We start from the raw sequence: 22,393 nt of genomic DNA, 5'->3' as shown, positions 1-22,393 counted from the left end.
AGTACATTATAAAGCCAGAATGACCCGTCAGCGATGCAAATCTCAAAATCAAGAAACATAACCTCATGCTTGGCAAGAAGATGCAAAATCTAATCACATTGACAATAAACAAACTAACAAGTGAAAAACGAAAAGAAGATAGTGAATAAGTTAAGGTTTTACCATAAAATCAATTGGCAATACGGAAAGTAACTCAATTACGAAACGCATATGCAAGGTTCCTTCTTTTCTTGATGTAGAATTGAAACTCTCAATACACTCTCTCACGTGTGACGAATTTTCAAACCTAGCAATTGAACAACACAAATCAAGTGACCTGGAGCACGTGTGGCTGTTGAGCTTCACACGTGAGACAACCTCCTATGATACCATGAAGAAAGTCGAGGTTCCACCATAAAACCAATTGACAATATAAGGAGTAGCTTAACTTATTTATAAAGCCATGCAAAGTTTCTCCTCCTATCAATGTGGATTTATTCTCAACATAGAGCGTGCTTACAATTCCAAAGCGCCATCCTCATCCAAATCGTTTGGGACATCTTTACTTAGGATGACAATGAGAAAGTAACGTAAGAGATCTAAAATTAACACCCGCTTTTTCTTTAATTAGATTATTATTAAATATATAAATATGAACGATATATTCTTCGCAGTCATTTATTTTAATTAATATGCCCTAAAATTTGAGTCTAAAAATTTACACATCGCATTCAAAAAGTTATTTGTGTATATATAATAACAAGTGAAAAAACAATATGCATTGGATCGAGAAATCTCGGCCTTCTTTCTTGTTTGGGCTTTCCCCCCTCCTCGAAACCCGAAAAAGGGTTAAAAAAAGATCATGGCCTTCTTGGGCCGGCCCAAGTCCAACGAACATACGAAAACCCCACGCGCCAGATTTCAGTTGCGTATGACGAACTACAACCAACGAGCGTGGGACACGCGCGGCCCTCCAAAAGCCCGCCGCCGCTCGTCTCTTCCCCGCCAAATCCCCAAAACTCCATTAAAAATTTAAAGTTCGCTTCGTTTTCATGTGCAAAACCCACACTTTCAGAGACTTCGAGGCACGAAGAGCTCTATTTTCTGGCTCAGCGGATCGGCCATGGATGCCAAGTTTGAGGACCACTGCAAGCTTCCCGAGCTCAAGCTAGGTACAGCATCGCAAAAGCCCTAGCTTTGCATTTGTTACTAATTACATCAATTAGTTTTGAATATGTGTGTGTGTATGTATGTTTCTGTATTTATATATTTGCTGCAATTTTGTTAGATGCAAAGCAATCTCAAGGGTTTCTCTCATTCTTCAAAACCCTCCCCAGTGTGAGTATTCAAAACCCTAGCCGTCTGTTTAATTTCTTGAAATTGAAAGGGAAAGTGATAAAAATCATGTTTTGTTTCTATTTTTGTATTTGTTTATTTATTTATTTGAATGACTTTGGCTAGAGATGGAAATGGACTTTAAGGTTTGGTTTTGATTTTGTTTCGTTGCATTTGCTTTCCGGTTTGATTATTTGGATTTTGCTCTGTTTCTGTTTTTACAGGATTCAAGAGCTATTCGATTGTTTGATCGACGGGTCAGTTTGTATTCCGGCTCTCTTTTGTGCATTCCCTAATTTTATTTTTCCCTTTTCCCCCTCTATTATTTCTCTGTCGGGTTCTCGGTAATTCTTATTGTTTTTGACCATTGGATGTGACTTGTTATCTCAGGACTACTATACCGCTCATGGTGAAAATGCCACTTTCATTGCAAAGACCTACTACCGTACCACCACTGCTTTACGACAGTTGGGTAGCGGATCCAATGGCCTATCCAGTGTGAGTGTTACTAAAAACATGTTTGAGATGATTGCACGTGATCTACTACTGGAAAGAACAGACCATACTCTTGAGATTTATGTGGGTAGTGGCTCAAGTTGGAGGCTGGTGAAAAGTGGAACCCCTGGAAACCTTTGCAGTTTCGAAGGTGTTTTGTTTGCCAACAATGAGATGCAGGATACCCCGGTGGTTGTTGAGCTATTACCTAACTTTCAGGAAAATGGTTGCACAGTTGGGTTAGGATATGTCGGATCTAACTAAACGAGTACTTGGATTAGCTGAATTTATTGATGATAGTCACTTTACAAATGTGGAATCAGCTTTAGTTGCACTTGGTTGCAAGGAATGCCTTCTGCCTCTAGAGAGTGGCAAAACTAGCGAAATTAGAACGTTGCATGATGCATTGAGTAGATGTGGTGTGATGTTAACTGAGAGGAAGAAGATTGAATTTAAAACGGGATTTGGTTCAGGATCTCAGTCGGCTTGTCAAAGGCTCCATTGAACCAGTTTGAGATTTAGTGTCCGGGTTTGAGTTTGCACCTGGTGCATTGGGGGCATTGCTCTCTTATGCAGAATTACTTGCTGACGAGAGCAATTATGGAAACTATAGCATTCCAAGATATAATCTTGACAGCCATATGAGGTTAGATTCTGCTGCTAATAGGGCACTTAATGTCCTGGAAAGTAAATCCAATGCAAACAAAAATTTCAGTTTGTTTGGTCTTATGAATAGGACTTGTACTGTTGGAATGGGTAAAAGATTACTGCACATGTGGCTCAAACAGCCTTTATTGGATGTAAATGAAATCAACTCAAGGTTAGATTTGGTACAAGCATTTGTGGAGGATCCTGCACTTCGCCAAGATTTGAGGCAGCATCTGAAAAGAATTTCAGACATCGAGTGGCTGATGCACAATCTTGAGAAGAAAAGAGCTGGTTTGCAGCATATTGTAAAACTTTATCAGGTATGATCTATAACACCTTTATTTTATTAGGTTATCTACCGTGTTGAGATTTTGTTGGTATGACCATATATGAATATTTGTTAAACAAAATGTTAGTATAATGCACTTATCTTATAGACGTACCTATGCATTTAAGCTGACCCATTTTTTCTTTTCGAGTGCAGTCGTGTATAAGACTTCCCTTCATTAAGAGCGCCCTAGAACGCTATGATGGACAGTTCTCCTCACTGACCAAGGAAAGGTATTGGGAACCCCTTGAGTTATGGACTGATGGTAGCCACTTAAATAAGTTCATTTCTCTGGTGGAAGCTGCTATTGACCTTGATCAACTTAAGAATGGAGAGTACATGATATCATCTAATTATGACCCGGCACTTTCTGCAGTGAAGGAAGAGCAAGAGTTGTTGGAGCACCAAATACACACATTGCATAAACAAACCGCCAATGATCTTGATCTCGCTGTCGATAAGGCTTTAAAATTAGATAAAGGCACACAATTTGGACATGTCTTTAGAATCACAAAGAAGGAAGAGCCAAAAATAAGGAAAAAGCTCACAACGCAATTCATTGTTCTGGAAACCCGAAAGGATGGAGTGAAATTTACCAACACAAAGCTTAAGAAGTTAGGAGATCAGTAACAAAGAATAGTTGAAGAGTATAAGAATTGTCAGAAAGAGCTCGTTAACCAAGTTGTTCAAACGGCAATAACTTTCTCGGAGGTAGTGATACTTTAAAGTATTTTGTGCCTAATCCTTTCTCCTGTTCTGGATTAAAGGATTTTTCATCTCCAGGTTATCTGGTCTGTAGCTGGGTTGCTCTCTGAATTGGATGTCTTACTTGGTTTTGCTGATTTGGCTTCTAGCTGTCCTACTCCTTACACTAGGCCAGTCATCACGCCACCGGTAATCAGTTACCTGTTATTTCTTTATATTTCTTACTGAACAATGATAATGTTTTTTCCTTGTTACTAAATTGTATTTTTTAACAATAATTATTGTCCTATTGGCCATAATAGGATGAAGGGGATATAATATTAGAAGGGAGTAGACATCCCTGCATGGAGGCTCAGGACTGGGTGAATTTTATACCCAACGATTATAAACTTGTGAGAATTCGTGAACTCAGGAAAACAAATAAAAAAGAACAAGATGTTGGTTAATTTATAAGTTGGATGGGTTCTGATGTGCTCTTTACTATTTCTGCTGCTTAGGTGAGAGGAAAGAGTTGGTTCCCAATCATCACAGGACCCAATATGGGTGGTAAATCAACATTTATCCGACAGGTGTGATTTTAATGACTTCGTCAAATGCTTCTTCCTACTGCTTCCATCAGCATAAATAACTTTCCATGCAACTATTACATTCTTGCACTTGATATGTGGCTCTTGTCACCGAATTGGACACCCCACATCCATGTTCAATTCCAAATGCTTTAATCACTATTAACAAGTGACTGAATTTTCTTTGCACTGGCAGGTTGGTGTGAATATTCTGATGGCATAAGTTGGTTGCTTCGTTCCGTGTGACGCAGCTAGCATTTCTGTTCGTGATTGCATTTTTGCTCGGGTGGGAGCTGGCGACTGCCAAGTGAGTTTCCTGGCATATTCTCTTGAAGTTTGAACTTCTTTTTATGCTATTTAAATGATCTTTTAGTTCTCTGTAGTCTTCTTATCTCCTACGGGGGATTTTTGTCTTTCCATTGTGGAAATTGAGTTGTGTTTCTTCTTCTTTCTAGCTACATGGAGTTTCTACCTTTATGCAAGAAATGCTTGAGACTGCATCTATACTGAAAGGAGCTACAGACAAGTCACTAATAATCATCGATGAGTTAGGCCGAGGGACTTCAACTTATGATGGATTTGGTTCGTTTAACTCTTGAGCTTTTTTTTTTTCGATGCATTTGATACTGCCAAGTTTTTACTTTCCAGTTTTGTTAATGCGTGATAGTAATATTAACGTTTACAGCTTTGTCTTATCAGTATTTACTATGGTGCTCAGGTTTAGCTTGGGCCATTTGTGAACACCTTGTTGAAGTGATTAAAGCACCTACCTTGTTTGCAACCCACTTTCATGAATTAACTGCATTAGCTCATGAAAATGGCGTTCAGGAAGCTAATATGAAGCAAATTGTTGGCGTAGCAAACTATCACGTTAGTGCACATACTGACTCATCAAGCCGCAAGTTGACTATGCTGTACAAGGTAGATGTATTCTCTTGTTATTGTATAGGTTATTTATGTTGTCTTTTCCAGGGTCTCAAGTAGTAGATTTGGAGGCTGATGTCATGCACTGATGTTCGCTATTAAGTTCTATAATGTTCTTCCATCTTCTCTTTGTTTTCATGCTAGTGCATGCGATATTGGTTTAGCAAAACTGAACTCGCTCATTTTCTTGATTTGATCATACTTTCCAGGTTGAGCCAGGAGCTTGTGATGAAAGTTTTGGTATTCAGGTTGCAGAGTTTGCAAACTTTCCCGAAAGTGTTGTTTCCCTTGCTCAAGAAAAAGCTGCTAAATTGGAGGATTTCTCTGCTACTACAGTCACGCTAAATGATGTTGGAGAAGAGGTGATGACTATAGCTTTGAATAATTAGTAACAATGCTATAACTTCTTGCGTTGCCTCAACCTGGCGTTTGATCGTACAAATCTGTTATACATTCACGCCATTGAACTCACATGCGTACAATGCTAAGAGGACTAGCGTCGTACTTTTAGATTGATACATTAATCACAGCACCAAAAACATAAGTACAGAAACTTTAAGCATCAGCCTTCTATCTAATCCCTTTCATTAGTACAATAAACAAGTGGATGATGTCGTTAGCAAAAGAATTAATCTAAATTTGTTTAATTTTTGGATTTTAATCAACAATCTAAGATGTGTCGATATCCTACAAATTTTCTAATATAAATCCATATGTATGTAAGTTAGCATGGATCCATAACTAGTGCCATATTATCCTTGTCAAGTACACGGCGAGGTTGAGAGTTATGGTCTGATTCAGTGATCATGATTTACAGGTTGGATTCAAGCGTAAGAGAGAGCCCGACTCTGATGATATGTCCAGAGGAGCTGCTTGGGCGCACAAGTTTCTGAAGGAGTTTTCGGATTTGCCAGTGGAGACAATGGATTTAAAGCAGGCATTGCAAAAGGTTGGCAAGATGAAGGATGAGTTGCAAAAGGATGCAGCAAATTGTCAATGGCTCCAGCAGTTTTTCTAGTCGTCCTTCAGATAGGGGGAGGGTAATTTATGTTTTAGTATGCATGTAAAGCTCGTCTCTGTAAATGTTTTGGGATGAATGCAACTACACCAAACATCTTTCGGCATTGTTTTGGTTATTGTGGGCCGTTTGGAAATGCTTATGTAGAAAGCACTTATGCTCATAAGCATTTTAGATTGAACTACGATTGTTAGGAGCATATGAATATTTTTGGAGAACTAATTTTCACACCCCTTGTTTCTCCCTTCACTTCTCCTTATTCTTGTTTATATTAGTTTTCTTTTGCTTTATTCAATTCAAGGGTTGAAAGGGTGGGAAGAGGATCCAGTTCGGATCTCTCCCATCAAAGGCCTAAGATCAAGTGATCCGAGCTATTAAAATTTGATCCAATAATTATAATTATTATAACTTTTAGAGGGGGCCCCTTGTTTGTAGCCGTTGGATCAAATTTGAACGGCTTGGATCACTTGATCATGGGCCTTTGATGGGAGAGATTCGGATTAGATCGTCTTCCGAACGGGTGTGCACGATTAGAATTAAAATTTAAAAATAATTATGTGCTTCTCTAGAAAGCGCTAAAAAGTGCTTTTATAACCTATAAACGCCAAATTTTTAAGATTTTCTTAGTACGTCATCAAACTAACTTTTAGTTTTTTTTTAGCGCTCTGAATCATGTCATTAACGGGTGACACATTCATTAATTGTGTTGCATTCAGATTTAGAATAAGTAGCGCAATTAATAAAATTATCGTGTTTAGATTGACCTTAGTCACACAAATTCGGCTCGTGAACTTGAATTATTACCCTTTTAACTATTTTAAGAATGGTTCCAAACAAAGCTTAATTGATATGAACTAACAGGCCCGGCCATCCAAATAGTCCCAATAGGATCCTGTTCGGATCCTTTTGGTGAGGATTCTGGAAATTCGGGAATCGTGTCCGTTCATCGTACATTGTGCGATTAGTTTTTATTAAGTACTTTTTGTGTTTATTTTTAAATAAAAATATTTAAAATGATTTCTGACTACACGATGTACGATGAATGAACACAATTCATGGATCCTGAAATCCTCACAAAAAGGATCCAGCAAGAATTCAGAATCCAAATAGTCCACCTCTTCGGCAAGCTCTTGAATCTCCTCGCCAAGGGGCCCCAACACTAGGGACTCTACGTTGTCCGGCTCATTCCATTGTTCATCCGCCGCTAATAATCTCAGAGCCTGTAACTTTAAGCAACATGACAACAATTAAGTTTCAAAACAAGAAGAATTTGAGGAGAGAAGTATAGTCTAAGACTTTCTTGGTGATTTGGAGTATTTGGTATTTGAGTACTGTTAAATTTTTGTTTAAATATAGAAAAATCAAGATTTAACGGTTAAAACACCACAATTCATCATCAAAACAGATCATGTCGTTAATAGCCGATTTGAGTTCATTACCATGAACTAAAACCTAAATTAGTCAAATAATTAGCTATATTATTTTTGCAGACGGTACTTATTCACTCATGTTTTCTTCTTTTACACCCATATCTCTTTTTCACAAGATGTCGTTGTAATCAACAATGAGGTGAGTTTAGTGAATATGTGGTGTACTCGCAACACTAGGGCATCATACTTACACTGAAGGACACGAGTGAATGGAGTGTAACACGACACAAAGAGAGAATTTTTATGTGTTTGAATAGATGAGGATACATAATCCTGACTTGAATTGAGTTTTTCTCCTCAACAAGGAGCGACAAACTTCCATTTTTTGAAAGAACTTTGTTTCATTTATTTATTTTTTTTTCAAACTGTCTTAACTTTATATTTTAAAGATGAGATTAATCTTCAAGTGATTGATTGACAGCTATTCAGGCGAAGATTTCTTTGGAGAGGGCTTCTCGGCTCAAAGCACAGTTCCCCAAAGGATTGGCACTTTGGATGTGTAGTCGGGTTCTTGCTTGCTGATGTGCTGCAAGTAGAGAACAGAGTTAGTTTTGAAAGGTGCCTTTGTGGGGCATTAGGTGTAGACCTTGAGGCTCGCAATCAAAACTAAGTGCTAAGCGTGCCACTGCTATCTCATATAGTAGATGTAGAACAAAATTGTTTTTAGTCGATTACTTGCGCCCCAAGTTACTCGGACTTCTTGTTATCAAATGATTGTTGTGGATGGGTTAAGTCCACATTAAGTTCTTTTTCTTGCCTTGTGACCAAGGACTTTCAATTCATAGTCTTGTATGTTTGAAAGTCATTTGTTTGGTTCTTGATTGGTTTTAAATGAAAGCATATCCATTAAACTGACTAGATCCAGATACAAATAAAACTTTTAAAGTAGGAAAGCAGACGGATATGACTTGAATACATAATGGAGAATGCATTAAGTAATAGATCTACAAATTCAGAAAACAAACAAAGAGCTTCGGGCAAAAGGTTCAAGATTTCACCTTGTCTAGCAAGGTTGAACCTCTTGCAATCACTTCTCTTTGGGTTTATAGAGGTTTCTATGCTAAAAAAGGATGTATGGTAAACCAGTTTACACAAGGGAATCGATACTATGCCACTAGAGGTGATAGCATAGATTCTAAAAAAGACAAAAGATAGCTTTTGTGAGGGAGATATCCTGAAAATGACTGAGATCTGGGCTGATTACAACTTTTAGATGCAAATATGGCATGAGAGTAGAGTTTGTATATTTGTTTGTTTGATTAGTTGAGTGTCTTTGTTTCTAGGGCCTCTTCCTCATTTTATAGACAAATTAGCCCGACTGCAGTGACTTTACTCTTGCCCGAAAGCATTTGGAAGGGTAGTGAGTTATCAGCTTTTTACTTGTACTGCCATTGAAAAGTGCTTTTTGGCTGATTGTGAGTTAATTCTCATCACTTGACATTTAAATCATAGGCACATGGCCTATGCATTAATGGGAAGGAGCCAATTTGTCTTTGGGCTTGATGTTTGGGCTTCGGGTAAATCTTCTTTTAATTGGCATATTTGAGCTTCTTTATCCTTGCAGTCCAATGTTCAAATATTAACTCAAACAACGACGTTGAAGTTAAACCATAGATTTCAACCAAATCCTTCTTTAAAAACGTAAAAAGAATGAAATCACCAAATCCGAACGCCAGATTGATGATTTCTGAACATTTGTGCATCTAATTGTTTTTCCTTATTAGGTAGATCAACTGTTATGGATGAAGATAATAGACATAGTACCTTTAACTTTAAACACACCTACGTAATTGCAGGGGTAAAATAGTAATTGCACCGCACAATCCGGGTCTCCGAATCGGAAAGAGCTCAGCCGGAGCAGGCCGCGCCAGCCGTTTCCGCCGCAGTAGCGACGGCATCACTTTGCCGTGGAGTGGAAGCGAGCAAAATCCATAACTATTTATTTTATTTTTTTCGGAGGAGAGAGAGAGAGAGAGAGAGGGAGAGAGAGTAAATGCGATTTGTTTTTTATTCAGGAAAGTAAAGGAGAGACGAAAGAGAAGAAGGGGAGAGAGAATATTTCTTGCCTCCTTCGTTTCAATGGCGCCTACTGAAGTCTGAAACAGCAATCTCCTTCTGAGATTTCTCACAATCTGAAGTCTCGACTCTCGCAGCGGACGACGTCGTTTTACGGCGATGATGAACTGGTGGAGAGTGTTGAAGTCCGTGCAGGCCTTGGTGGCCCACAGCCTCCTCTTCTCCTTTACGCTACTGCTCGTCCTCAAGCTCGACGGCGTCGCCGCCTCCTACTCTTGGTGGTCCGTTTACTCTCCCTCCCTCCCTCTCTCTCTCTCTCTCTCTCTCCTAAGTTCTTCAGCTCTAACTTTTGTTTAATTTGAATGGAATTGTTAAATTTTAGGGTGGGAAAGTTTGGGAATTTTGTTGGATTGATGAGGCAGGTGATGGGTTTTGTTTGGTTTGATGGAAAATTGGTTTGCATGTGACCTGTGTATATTTGTGATTGAGAAGAAAAGGAAAAAAATTTGAAATTTTGTTCTAATTGGTGAGAAAATGAAATTAGAAACTGTGTAATTTTGGTGGAGAAATGGCAGCTGGTGTGAAAAGAGGAATTGGTGTGCTTATAGATTGGGAAATTAATTCACTGGTGTCATAGGCAGTGCAAGTTTAGGATCAAGGAGCGTTCTTCAATTCGAATGGGATTCAAAATTCTTGTTATTACAGATGAAGCGTCATTGTCCGTGTTCTTTTCGTTCTGCGTTTTAAATGACATGAACTATTTGGTAAGAACTCCGAAGAAAATAAATAAGAGCCTGTATTGAACTGTTTCGTGCCAATAGTCATACCGCCCATGGTCCATTTTGTGTGCTACGTACATTAGGAAACAGTCTTCCAAATGACAGTGGTATTGGCACCTCTTTGAAGATATTTCGTTGTGAAAAGTTTGATAGAGAAAGGTGACTTTCATATATATATATATATATATATATATATATATATATATGCATATGTTAGTTAGAACTTTAGAACCACCCGAGGGCATATATCTTCTTAGCATCAATCACTATAGTTTCTTTTCTGAGTTGTTTTGCGTTTTGGTTGCAGGATAATTTTCTTTCCACTTTGGATATTTCATGCAGTTGTTGCCCGAGGAAGATTCTCATTACCTGCTCCTTCTGTTCCACACGGTCGTCATGTATGTCATTGTGTTTCTTTACAGTTGTGTAGATTATTTCCATTACACTGATACCCTGTGTGGTTTGAATACAAAAGATTAAAATTTGTCATTTATAATTGTGAATCTGCACCACTAAGATTTTCTCTGTTGTACAGTGGGCACCATGTCATGCTGTTGTTGCCACACCATTGCTAGTTGCATTTGAGTTGCTCCTTTGTATATATCTTGAAAGTGTTTCCGGTACGCACCCTACTCCTTGCTTTTATCCTTGAAAAAAATGATTTTGGGGACTGATACGGTGATGCCTACTTTCATGGGTCGGAAATGCATGCAGAAGATGTTGACCCTAATGAAGTTTATTGATTTTTCTTTTAATGCATCAAACTGTGAACTCTGTACTGAGCTGTTATGCTTTAAAATGCCCTGTTACTAGAAGGATTTCATCTTTGGATAATAGAATGAGTCCTAGTGCAAGACCCTGATTAGTTATCTCTTTGCAGTTCATGGTTTTGCAGCTGTCAACTTGAAGGTTGTCTTTCTACCCTTACTGGCCTTTGAAGGAATTATTCTAATTGACAATTTCAGGTATCTCCTTTGACATTTACTCTTTTTGTATCTCATATTTTAGTATAAGTTGTATAACAGATTACTGTTTATTTTTATTGAGAAAACATCAAATATCTATTACAGAAGAAAAAAAAAAAATCATTTTTGTGTTGTTAGATATAATTAAGAATATGGAAATATGTATTGTGTTAGCCATAATCCTCCCTTGTTACTTTCTCTTCCCCCCCCCCCCCCCCCCCCCACAGAAATGCTCTAGTGTAGTGGGTGTTTTTTGCTGATTTTAATCGATATTCATTTCTTTAACAGGATGTGCAGGGCTCTAATGCCAGGGGATAATGAAGGCATGAGCGATGAGACAATATGGGAGACACTTCCTGTAAGTTTTGTTTCATTAGTTGATAAACTGTCCAAGGATTAGCAAACTTTTTCATACCACCTTATTCTAAAGTGATAGTTTATATGGCTTTGATAAAATTTATCTTCTACGTTAACAAGTCTTCAAGGAAATATAAATTATTTGGAGAAGTGTCAATCACGTAAAAGCAATGAAAATGAATCGTCTATTTTCTCTGCCATCACTAATGTCCGAAGAAGATAGTGTCATACAATGGATAGCAATTGTTAGCTTTTCCTACGAGATTTCCCAAAGTTTCTTATCATGGTACTCAAGTTTAAATGAATAGTTTTTCCATGATATTGCTTGCAATTTGTGTTTTATCCTTTTATATTTGGTGCATTTTTCTTGTTCAAATTTACTATTTTGTAATGACATCATGGCATGTCCATTTGTGTTATCTTTAACTTTCAGATATAGTGGGAAAATAGTTTAACACTTTAGGTTGGGTTTTACTTTTAGTAAGTATTTAATTAATATTTGATGTGAGAGTATTAGGTGCCTTTTGAAATCCCCCCGTCTTACTTTCTGTTCAACTTAAATGTTTGTTTTAATTTTACCTAGTTTTAGAAACTCAATTTTGGAAACTGCCGTTAATGGTTTGCCAATGTATTTCTTGTAGCATTTCTGGGTAGCAATCTCCATGGTTTTCTTTGTTGCTGCTACAGTCTTCACTCTGCTTAAGTTATGCGGTAATTTCTGTTACTCCTTGCTGTCAAATGTAACAATGAAAAATGCATTCAAAATGGTGTCTTCTCTTATTACTCCTCTGTAATATCCTTTCTCTGGACAGTCCTATTGATCCATAGCACTATCATCTTAAATATGCATACATGCACATATATATTCTCACTGTATACATGTATATATGTATATGGTAGGGAAGAGGTACAGAGAGAGTCCAAAGTGGTGTTTTAATTTGCTGAGATCTTCCTCATATGAAATGTGCAGGTGATGTTGGTGCTCTTGGTTGGTGGGATTTATTTATAAATTTTAGGTACAGTTTCTGTGCTTCTTGTGCTTATATATCCTATTTTGTAGCTACTTATTCTGTTTGCTTTTATAGTGTAAATTAAAAATTCGGCTCCTATTTTGGGTGACTAAGAAGTGCATATGTTTCACAGTATTGCAGAATGCTTTGCCTTTCTTGTCTGTACAAAGTGGTCCAATCCAGTGATTCATAGAAATTCTCGTACAAGAGAAGCTACTTCATCTTCTACAACTATTAGATATCTTGACTGGAATAGTAGTTTAGTAGTTTCAGCAGAAGAGGATCAGAATCAAGATAGAATGTGTGGTCTGCAAGATATTGGTGGGCATCTTATGAAAATTCCCGTGATTGGCTTTCAAGTTCTCCTTTGTATGCGCCTTGCGGTATGTCATGTTTTTGGGTTGTGGTTCATGGCTACATTTTGGGTAATTTTATTAACTGACCTTCTGTAACTTCAAATTTCAGGGAACCCCAGAAAACGCTAGACACATCCCACTTCCAGTTCTCTTCTCTCCTCTTTTTTTACTCCAAGGCGCCGGTGTACTATTTTCTGCATGTAGGTTGGTGGAGAAAATTGTACTTTTGTTGCGTAGTGGGGCTGGCACGGGATTATATTTTAGATTTTCTTCAAGAGCTCATGACTGCTTCGGGTTTTTGCACCATGGTTCTAGGTAGAAAGTTTGTTTTTGTTTTGTTAATTCACTCTTCCCTGATTCTGAAGAGATCTTTAATAAGCGGATTTAAACCCATTGGATTTATATAAGCAGTAAATGCAGTGAACATACTATGGAATGATTCTAAATTTGAAAATTGTTTACTGCAGGCTACTGGGCTGGTGGTCGATAGATGAAGGAAGTCGAGAAGAACATGCCAAACTGTTTCATGAGGGGGCATCCGGGTTAGTACTGTTCCTTGTCTTCTATGTTCTCTGAAAGATCTATACGCAACTGTGATACAGTTTGCAGTTTGAACTATGAAAGTGCTATTCGCACACCCCTTTTTACCTCCCACACACCCTTAGTTAAATTTTGTCCATTGTCTTCTTCAGTTCATTCGATCCGATGGTCAAAAGTTGAGAAGGGTGTGTGAGAGGTAAAAATGGGTGTGTGGATAGCACCACCCTTAAAAAATTCATGAAACTTCTAGATCTAGCGTTTCTGATATTTGTATATTTGGTTCTTAAAATGCAGATACAACACTTTTTGTGGTTACCCACCTGAGATAGTGAAGAAAATGCCTAAGAAGGATCTCACTGAGGAGGTGATCATAGCGCCTTTGTTTTTGTTGCTTTTGGCTAGTTATTATATATTGTCCAATGCTTCATATATATGAATCTTCATTTGTGCCTTTGAATTATTATCTAAAATATCAGGTGTGGAGACTTCAAGCGGCTCTTGGCGAACAGACAGAAATCACCAAATACAGCCAGCAGGAGTACGAAAGACTTCAAAATGTAATTCTTTCTCATCCTTAACTGGTTGTAGCGCACGTGCATGTGTGTGGTTTCATTTTCAGAAACTGGGTATCTTCGATTGTGACCGAAACTTTTTTGATACTCTTATCGGTCAGGAAAAAGTGTTATGTCGCGTTTGCTTCGAGGGAGAGATTAGTGTGGTCCTGCTACCATGTCGGCATCGTGTCCTTTGCAGGTACAATCACATGACTGTTAAGTTTGTAAATTTTTCAATTTGGTATAGATGCAACTCGTGCTCATTGTTTTTCAATATCGCGCAGTTTCTGCTGTGACAAATGTAAGAAGTGCCCGATATGCCGTGAATCAATCGAGCAGCGGTTACCTGTGTATGATGCTTAGGTTTCAATCCACCCGTCCCACTTCGAATGTTGTATAATATGGAACTGGGGTAGATAGAGCGGGACGGTAACCTTGATTCGGCAAATGTTCTTAACACGGATTATACTCTAACTTCCATGGTGGTGAGTTTTACTGGTTCTAATTAAGCAAAGCAAAGGATTATAGGAGATGCAAGATGTGCAGTCACTTTTACCAAAACTGAGTAGCTTTTTTCTCTGTTTTTTCTGCCTTTTGAAATTGTAAATATGCAGAGTGGAAAGTACTAGTATAACAAGTGAGTCATAAATGATAGTGTTACGAATGGTCAATTTTCACTGGGGTTTATGGTCCTTAAAATAAAAAATTGAGTTTCAGGAGGTAAAACGACGCAATTTGGTTTTTAGGGGTAGAGCGAGATTAAAGTAGAGTTCAAAGGATCATAGCAAAAAATAAACCCAAAAAGACTTTGAGAACATAATATTTCAATGACAACTTTATAAATGCTTAATATCTCAAAGTCCAACAACAAAAAGAAGTGCAAGGGCTCGTTTGCAATTAGTTTTTAAATGATTAAAAGTGTTTTTAGTAAAAATAATTTTAAAATTAATTTTTAGTAAAAGTTTAAGGGGATCTCGGGTGCTTCTTGCAAGAAACACATGTGTTATTTTTTCTAAAAAGTTTTTTCAGAATTCAAAATTAATTTTACCGCAAGCGCTTAAACGAGCTATGAATTTCGGAATCCGATCAACGTCTTCATAACTTGGTATATAATATTTACACATATGTAGTACATATATGACCAAAAAAACTTAGATTTTGCTACAATGCCTCATGATATTCAAAGTTTCGAATTCATTCATGGAGTATCAATGCTTAAATTTGACCGTTAATTTTTTCCAGGGTATGAAATAATTGTAATCGGATACTTTGTTGCATTGATCTTTTTCAATTTGATTCTACAATTGAAATAAAAAAAAATTAAAAATTAAATTAAGTGTATAGATAATATTAAAGGAGTAGGTAACGAGAGTAACCGCACCATTGCAGGGACCAAAAAAATTTGTACGGTGGATAAAATTATTTGGGAAGAGATCTCCTATGGATCTATTCTACCAAATCCTAAAGATTCGAAGGTTCGGATTTTTGAAATTTGATCAAACCTTTATAATTATTATAATTTTTAAATAATTTCTTATTTGTAGTCGTTGGATTAAATTTCAAGAGTTCGATCTCCGAGTCCATAGGATTTGATCCTCCAATTATTTACCAGGTTTAGATATCGATGAAGATGATGAGGCACAGGTTCGAGGAGGAAGAGATACCAGATTGCAACAGCTAGCGGTCAAATACTTTCCAAATCAAGTCACGATTGCGGCCTGAACTGATCGACAGAGACCCTAAAATTCACGATCTCTGTAAAATTTCCCAATTAAATCATAAATTAAAACGTTCAAAATTTCGAATTCATTGGATTTTGAATTTCGGATACTCCGCCTCCTCCTCAGCTCCTCAGCACAGCCAAAGGGAGTTCCATTTGGTTCAATTCGCATAAACCCTTTGTAGAATCTTTATTGTTCTTGTTCGAGTTGTTCAATTTCTGAGGGAGCTCCGTCTGTTTTTGGCCAATTGGGTGTCTTCGTTTCGCTGATCCAGATTGGTTTCTGAAAGAATTCGGTTCTGGGTTTTCCGATTCAGGTAAAGTTCGAGCAACCCTTTTGCGTAGATCTTTATTCTGAATTCGAGTTTGTGATTCTTGTGTTGCATTTTTTCGTGTGTTGGTTTTTTTCTTGGGACTTTGTTTGGTTGCTGAGAAAATGGAAGGAAAGAACAAAATGGAATCTTGGGTTGTTTTTGTTATGTGGTAATTTCACCTGAAGTAAGCAAGAAGTTAGCTTTAGATTCATGCATTGTTAAAGAACTGTAATCCCAATCGATGAAGAAAAAAAGAATGTATCTTGTTTCCTTTGTATAATTTACTCAAGCATTCGCAAGGAAAGCTGTAATTACCTAACAAAAATTTCCTCTTTGAATTACATTGTTATCTAGAAATTAATGAGGTCTTTTGAAATTTATTGGCTAGGTTGTGAGGAAGAAAACCCACAAAAGTTCAACTGGGTATTAGTGGTTTTGTGGTCGAAATGGCTGCTGAAGACGATGTGGAGTGGCATTTTGATCAGTAAAATCGGGCTTTGATTTTTTTGGAAATGAGTCGTTCTCCTTCACTTTCAGTGAAATCCGAAAATACTCCAAAGCTTGATCCAGAATCTTTGCAGCAATGGGTTGTGGCCTTTTGTATTATTAGGTTTGATCTTGAACAGGGTCAGCTAATTGAAGAGTGCTACCCACCCGGTTGTCTTACACAAGATGAGGAGCTTGAAATTGCCTTTAGTTCTTTCCCGGATTCTGTTTCCCAGCATCAGAACCGCTCAAGCATTCATGATAGTATGTTCTTTTTCCGGATTCAAAGGCGGGAAAGTTCTCAAATTGACAATGTGTCCTCCACCGAGATGACTAAAAATGATAAGAAGTTAGATCCTAAGTCTCCCGATGTAAATGTCCTTAAGAGGTCAAAAAGTAACAACAATTCTAATGCTTCGAGATACATGTATGGGTATGTTTTTAATAGACAGAGACATGATGAGAGGCTAAAACGAGGCGGGGAGCAGAAGTCTGTGGTAATCTTGTCGCACAGTCCATACTCTAGTGTGTTTAGACCGTTGTTACAAATCATGGGTCCTCTATATTTTGACATTGGAAGGAAAGCTCTTGAGCATATTACTGCTTATGTTTCAATGTGGCCTGCTCCTGTACCTGGGAGGCTGATGGAGCTTCCTATTGGGAATGCTGCGCTGAAAGTGAACTTGCCACCTGCACATAGCTTGCCGTCAGAGAACGGAATGTTGCTTGAAGAGTCTGCCTCCTCGATGGCTCCTTTTCTTCCTAATAACCAGTCAGTCCCCCAGGGCCTTTTTCATGACTCGGATCTATTTGGCATCTTCAGGGGTGTATTATTACAGCTCTGGGTTATGTGGGAGTTGATACTTATCGGTGAGCCCTTGCTTATCATAGCTCCAACTCCTCCGCAATGTAGTGAGGCTGTTGCTGGTCTTGTCAGTTTGGTTGCACCTTTACTTTGCAGTGTGGATTTTAGACCTTATTTCACTATCCATGACCCTAAATTTGCCCACCTGAACTCCCTCCTTGAAGGAGATACCTTTCCACCTATGATTTTGGGTGTAACCAACCTGTTTTTTCTTAAATCTCTTCGTAATATGCCCCACGTTGTTTCAGTTGGAAGCCCTGCTCCTCATACAAACCGGCTTACCCTTGCTTCCAGGTCATCTACTGGAAGACTTACAGGTAGAGCCGAAGGATTTGGCTTTCAACAGCTTTCCTTGAAAAAATTATCTCCTTCAAATTTGTTGAATTCTGTGAAGTTGTGGAGAGAGGGTCCTCTTTGTCTCATGACGGAACATAAGGAAGCCATTTGGAGCACTTACTCTGCCACAACTAAGCCGGACACTTCTATCCTGAATAGGCTTATAGATGCTGGGATGTCACCAAGGGTTGAGGAATCAATGTCAGTTGTTAACAATGAAATATTGCGGCGACATTTCTTGGAGCTCACTACTAACTTTTTGGCTCCTTTTGGTCCATATTTTAGGACTAGAACACCTTCAGAAGGATCTTCTCCGTTTGTAGACCCTCCCCCTCTTATTCCATTTAATGCTGATGAGTTCCTGGGAAGTTTATCAGAAAGAGGACCTGGGAAGTTTCTATCGAAACGAATGAGATCTAACTGGCTGGACTTATACCGGTAATAAATGTAACATTTACTACCACTCCTCACCAACCGTTCTACTTGGTTTCCTTTACATATGGTAATCATTGGTCTGTGTTTTCTGTCTGTTTAGGCGATTTCTACAGGGACCAAACTTTGCACCATGGTTTCAAAGAAGGCGTGCTGTTGCTGAACAAGAACAACATAGACTATGGAAGCAGGCCAGATTGAAGACTGATATACTACAGTTAATGTCTAAGATGTCTGAATTGGAAATTGTTGATTCCTTTGATTGTATTGACAGACATCTTCATGAAGAAACAGTGGTAATGTCCCACTCCCCGCTAAGCATGCTATCTTCTATCAATGCTCCCCTCCCCACATAAAATTAAAAAACCAATAACAGTTTCTGGTAAAGCATGCTATATGTACTAGCATTTTTATGATGGTCCATCTGAAACCACTTTTAAGATAATTTTCAGATTTATAGTAACTTGTTAAGACGACTCTAATATCTTTATGAGAGAGGTCAAAAGGTGCAATTGCTCAAGCATTACAAGATGTCTGGTTTACAAGGCTACTAGGTGTTGTTATCTTTTCTCTTGGTATCTCTTGTAGGAAATCTGGAAGATTATCTCCCGTTGCAATTTCAATGTTGTTTTGAGTTAACAGTAGATTATCTCCTGTTGATTTATGCATAAGTTTGTTCTATTCTCAAAGTAATAACGATGAGGGGATCACCGACTAACCCTATTCTTAAGTGAACATATAAGTGGCTATAAGGTTACCTGTTCATTAACTGTGCCATCACATTTAATGAACCGGAGTAGCGAGCATTACATCAGAGTTAGAATAGCTTAAAGATATGCTCAGAAGGATCTAAAGCAGAAGATGATGTTGAACATAATATCACTGAAGAACTAATTTGCATGTCTTTATTAATAAATGAAGAAATTGTATTATATTCATTTTTTCCCGAAAATTTTCTTCTCTCAGGCGCAGCAATCAGGAAGGGCTAGCACAGACTCTACTGCAACTTGCCAAAAACTTAAGGGAGATCTGCAGGCGATTTTCAATGTACTTCCCGACGACATGCAGCAACTTCTACTGCTAAACCCACAAAAGGCGGCCCTTCTAAAAGGAGCTCCTGACCATACAAAACTTCCTGGGCGCCCACTTGTACAAGTTGGGGTTGTATCATCAACATCACCAAGATAGTGTGCAAAACTGACTGGGAATCAGTTGCCTCTGGTATCAACAATCTTCATGTGCCGTCGAAGGACAGCACTTGTTAATATATTTGTAGCGTCCTTCTGTTTCTGGGCTGAGATAACTTCCCCGACTTCGAGATCCATTTTTCAACGAGGTAATTGATAGGTACTTGGTGCTTCCTTCCTTCCTGGTGATATCTAAAGTTTTTTCATTTCATTTTTTTAACTTTCTTCCTTTATAAAAACAGATGTGCGCAGAATCAAAGTACTGCCAAATGAGTAATCCCGTTCACGGTAAACTTGAGGTGAATGATAATCTTTTCGACCTTTAAACAGTTTGGATCGTTTGCGAAACACGAGAGTTGATTAGAGGGTAATTGGTTTTCTAATTGAAGTTGAAGATTCATATTAGTTGTATTCTCAACAATGTTTAAGCTAGTACTTTGTTGTCGAAACGACGAGGGGCACAACCTTCCACTTGTAGTTATTGCATCAATTCAATATCGTTTTCAGCCCTCTCCCTATCCGAAAGTGAAAGATGAGTTTTTGCTTTGTTTTGGTGTGTAAATCTTGTTTCTTTTCGCTTTACCAGTATGAGTTTTTTTTGGTTTCCGGCCATAGTAAACAATACAACTGCTGAAGTTACGGCGACACGCTCACATGAGGTGGGCCGAGGAGGGGGCCTCTCTCATGCAAGTGTATGCTGTATATGGGCGGCCGGGCAGAAGAATACGAGTTCACTGCTATTATGACGTCTTGAACCACTAATACAAGGCCATATTGATCGAGTCTTCCTCATGACGTTGTATTAGTAGTTTGGACGCTACAGTGGCGATAAACCCCGTTTTCACCCGGGCATCTAAGGACGTACAAATACAGGGCATACGTTAATATGGAGAAACGCTCACTGGCACCGACTTTGTAAGAACTTTTCAGATTGGCCGAAGATGGCAATTTGTTGAGCCTTTGATTGCAGAATATTGGTGGGCCTTGAAGAAAGAATATAGCACTTTTTACCGCAGTAATTTATATTTGGAAAATTTTATTTAAACTCATGTAACCTATTTCTATAATTAATTTACGCTTTTCATTTATTTGATTTTTAATTAAACTATTAATATCTTTTTAAACTTTAATTTACTACCTAATATACCCTCATAAACCCAATTCAATATATAGATTTATTTATAGACTCATTTGATTTTTAACTCTATTTTGTGCTTGTATATACTACTATCTGCAAGTCTGTTTGGTTTTTTGAGGTGCAGCATTTGTATTAGGACTTTTAGGCAAAACTATTTGCACCAATAGCTACATTGATGCCATGATTTTGGGGTGTAGTCATACTACACCGACAGAGAAGAAAAAAAATAATATAAAAATAGAAGCAAACGGAATCCAAGATGCTTGCAATATCTGCAAGTCTTTTTGGTTTTTTGGGGTGCAGACTTTGTATTAGGACTTTTTGGCAATACTATTTGCACCAATAGCTACATTGATGCCATGATTTTGGGGTGTAGTCATACTACACCGACAGAGAAGGGAAAAAATAAAAATAAAAACAGAAGAAGCAAACGGAATCCAAGTTCCTTGCAATATCTATAAGCCTTTTTGGGTTTTTGGGGTGCAGATAAACAATGGGAGACCGACTACAACAATTAGCTATTGCAGAATAATAAACAAACTATACGGGATTGATTGAAAAAAAAAATTTAAAACAAAAATACTCATATTATAAACTCTAAAAAATTGAAATCAAACGAACAAAAAATTCATAAATTGAGTTATCCCTTGGTTGAAGGATTCAAAACTTCAAAATCACCATCCATCAATAAAAAAAAACTTGTTTTTCTCTATGAGAGTTATTAGGGTTTTAGCCGAAATAAACATAGGATAAACAAAGAGTAATCGTAAGGTTTAGCTATAATGTTGGGATTTATTGATAAATTTGAGTTTTATTATTAATTTAATTTAGTACTTAATAGTAATTATGTAATAAGGTAAAATAGATAATTAACATTTAAAATTTAAAATTAAATGTAAAAAAAAAATTACATGAATTTAAATAAAATTTCTCTTTCTATTTATCCTGAGCATGGCCAACTGACCAACAAAGCAACAACTGAGTGGTTCTTTTCTTTTTTTTTCTTTTTTTTTGTTGAGGGTTAAAGATTCTTTGTGAAAGAGAAAGGAAAAGAAATCTTGATGTAAATTTTGGACCACAAGTCAATCGTAAACCGTTAATTAATACGTCAATTTGCTGAGCAAAGAATTGACGGTTGAACGTGACACGGTTGATAATTGTCTACCTTTAAATCTAATGGAGATTTCCTAGACTCCATTGCGTAAGGGTCAATTCTCGTTTAGAATGGTCCTCATCTTCTTCACTAAAATATTTGTGGACTAACCATAACTTCTGGGCTTGAACGGGAGAAAAATTTGTGTAAGGGTATCAGGGTCACGTCATCCGTAATAAAATTTTCATTTAATGTGAGACGTGTCATGTAAGATTCTGAAAGGCGCTAATACGGTGGCCACTAATGGGCTAGCATCTAGTTCTCTAGGCAGGGTCTAGGCAAAGACCAGTTTTTTAATTTTAATTAAATTTATTATATAACATACAAATAAATGTCTATTTGTACTTGGAAAAATATACATAATTGTATTGGCATATATAAATTGCAAAATAGAATGATATATGAATTATGAAGTATTAGAATATATCGAAAACATGAGGAACAAGCATATAATGAGTGTTTATGTAAGTATTCAACAAGTCTCTTACAATTTATTGAAAAAATAAAATGCAAAATAAAAGTTATATATCTTCTCTCTAAGTGAAGCTGGCGACCTAGATAGGTGCTTCAGGGCCGTCTCTGAAAATTTGGGGGTCTTGTGCGAAATTTGTAAAAGGGGCCCTTCTTAAGATAGTTTTAAGTATTAATAAAAGTATGACAACATATTGATACTACAAAACATTCACTTAAATCAAAACAAAGCCACTTAGTACTACGGTCTCGTGATATTCTTCTTCACTTGAAAGTGAGAGGTCTT

At 37.5% G+C, this 22,393-nt stretch overlaps 2 protein-coding genes and 1 pseudogene across 6 annotated transcripts; all 3 read left to right on the top strand.

Moving 5' to 3' along the window:
* Positions 1-970: 970 nt before the first annotated feature.
* On the top strand, positions 971-6,247 carry LOC137713191 (DNA mismatch repair protein MSH2-like; annotated as a pseudogene). The gene is made up of 13 exons (XR_015955705.1): positions 971-1,151; positions 1,268-1,317; positions 1,539-1,571; positions 1,705-2,777; positions 2,942-3,496; positions 3,569-3,679; positions 3,793-3,882; positions 3,988-4,059; positions 4,253-4,363; positions 4,512-4,638; positions 4,775-4,977; positions 5,190-5,342; positions 5,798-6,247. The product of XR_015955705.1 is annotated as a DNA mismatch repair protein MSH2-like (transcript).
* Positions 6,248-9,089: 2,842 nt separating this feature from the next.
* LOC137712915 (uncharacterized) lies at positions 9,090-14,676 on the top strand. Its single transcript, XM_068452116.2, has 14 exons — positions 9,090-9,725; positions 10,531-10,621; positions 10,759-10,843; positions 11,104-11,188; positions 11,477-11,546; positions 12,187-12,256; positions 12,516-12,561; positions 12,689-12,938; positions 13,021-13,226; positions 13,379-13,453; positions 13,746-13,815; positions 13,928-14,008; positions 14,125-14,204; positions 14,290-14,676. The coding sequence occupies exons 1-14, from the start codon at positions 9,604-9,606 to the stop codon at positions 14,366-14,368; spliced, it is 1,410 nt and encodes a 469-aa protein (XP_068308217.2). The 5' UTR covers positions 9,090-9,603; the 3' UTR covers positions 14,369-14,676.
* Positions 14,677-15,369: 693 nt separating this feature from the next.
* Positions 15,370-19,855, top strand: LOC137712849 (uncharacterized). 4 transcript variants are annotated; one of them, XM_088684274.1, is made up of 7 exons: positions 15,372-15,480; positions 15,618-16,042; positions 16,428-17,927; positions 18,012-18,164; positions 18,262-18,454; positions 19,125-19,494; positions 19,588-19,855. In XM_088684274.1, the coding sequence occupies exons 3-6, from the start codon at positions 16,552-16,554 to the stop codon at positions 19,344-19,346; spliced, it is 1,944 nt and encodes a 647-aa protein (XP_088540400.1). In that variant the 5' UTR covers positions 15,372-15,480; positions 15,618-16,042; positions 16,428-16,551; the 3' UTR covers positions 19,347-19,494; positions 19,588-19,855. The 4 variants fall into 4 exon arrangements, with proteins under 4 accessions (XP_088540397.1, XP_088540400.1, XP_088540399.1 ...); XM_088684271.1 differs by having other exon boundaries at positions 15,370-15,480; positions 16,428-18,164; XM_088684273.1 differs by having other exon boundaries at positions 16,428-18,164; positions 19,125-19,505.
* Positions 19,856-22,393: the final 2,538 nt, after the last annotated feature.

Source organism: Pyrus communis, chromosome 14 (genome assembly GCF_041283825.1).
Source record: "Pyrus communis isolate YQ-2024b chromosome 14, ASM4128382v1, whole genome shotgun sequence".
In the NCBI taxonomy this organism is placed as follows: Eukaryota; Viridiplantae; Streptophyta; class Magnoliopsida; order Rosales; family Rosaceae; genus Pyrus; species Pyrus communis.
This window is presented reverse-complemented; position numbering and strand designations above follow the sequence as displayed.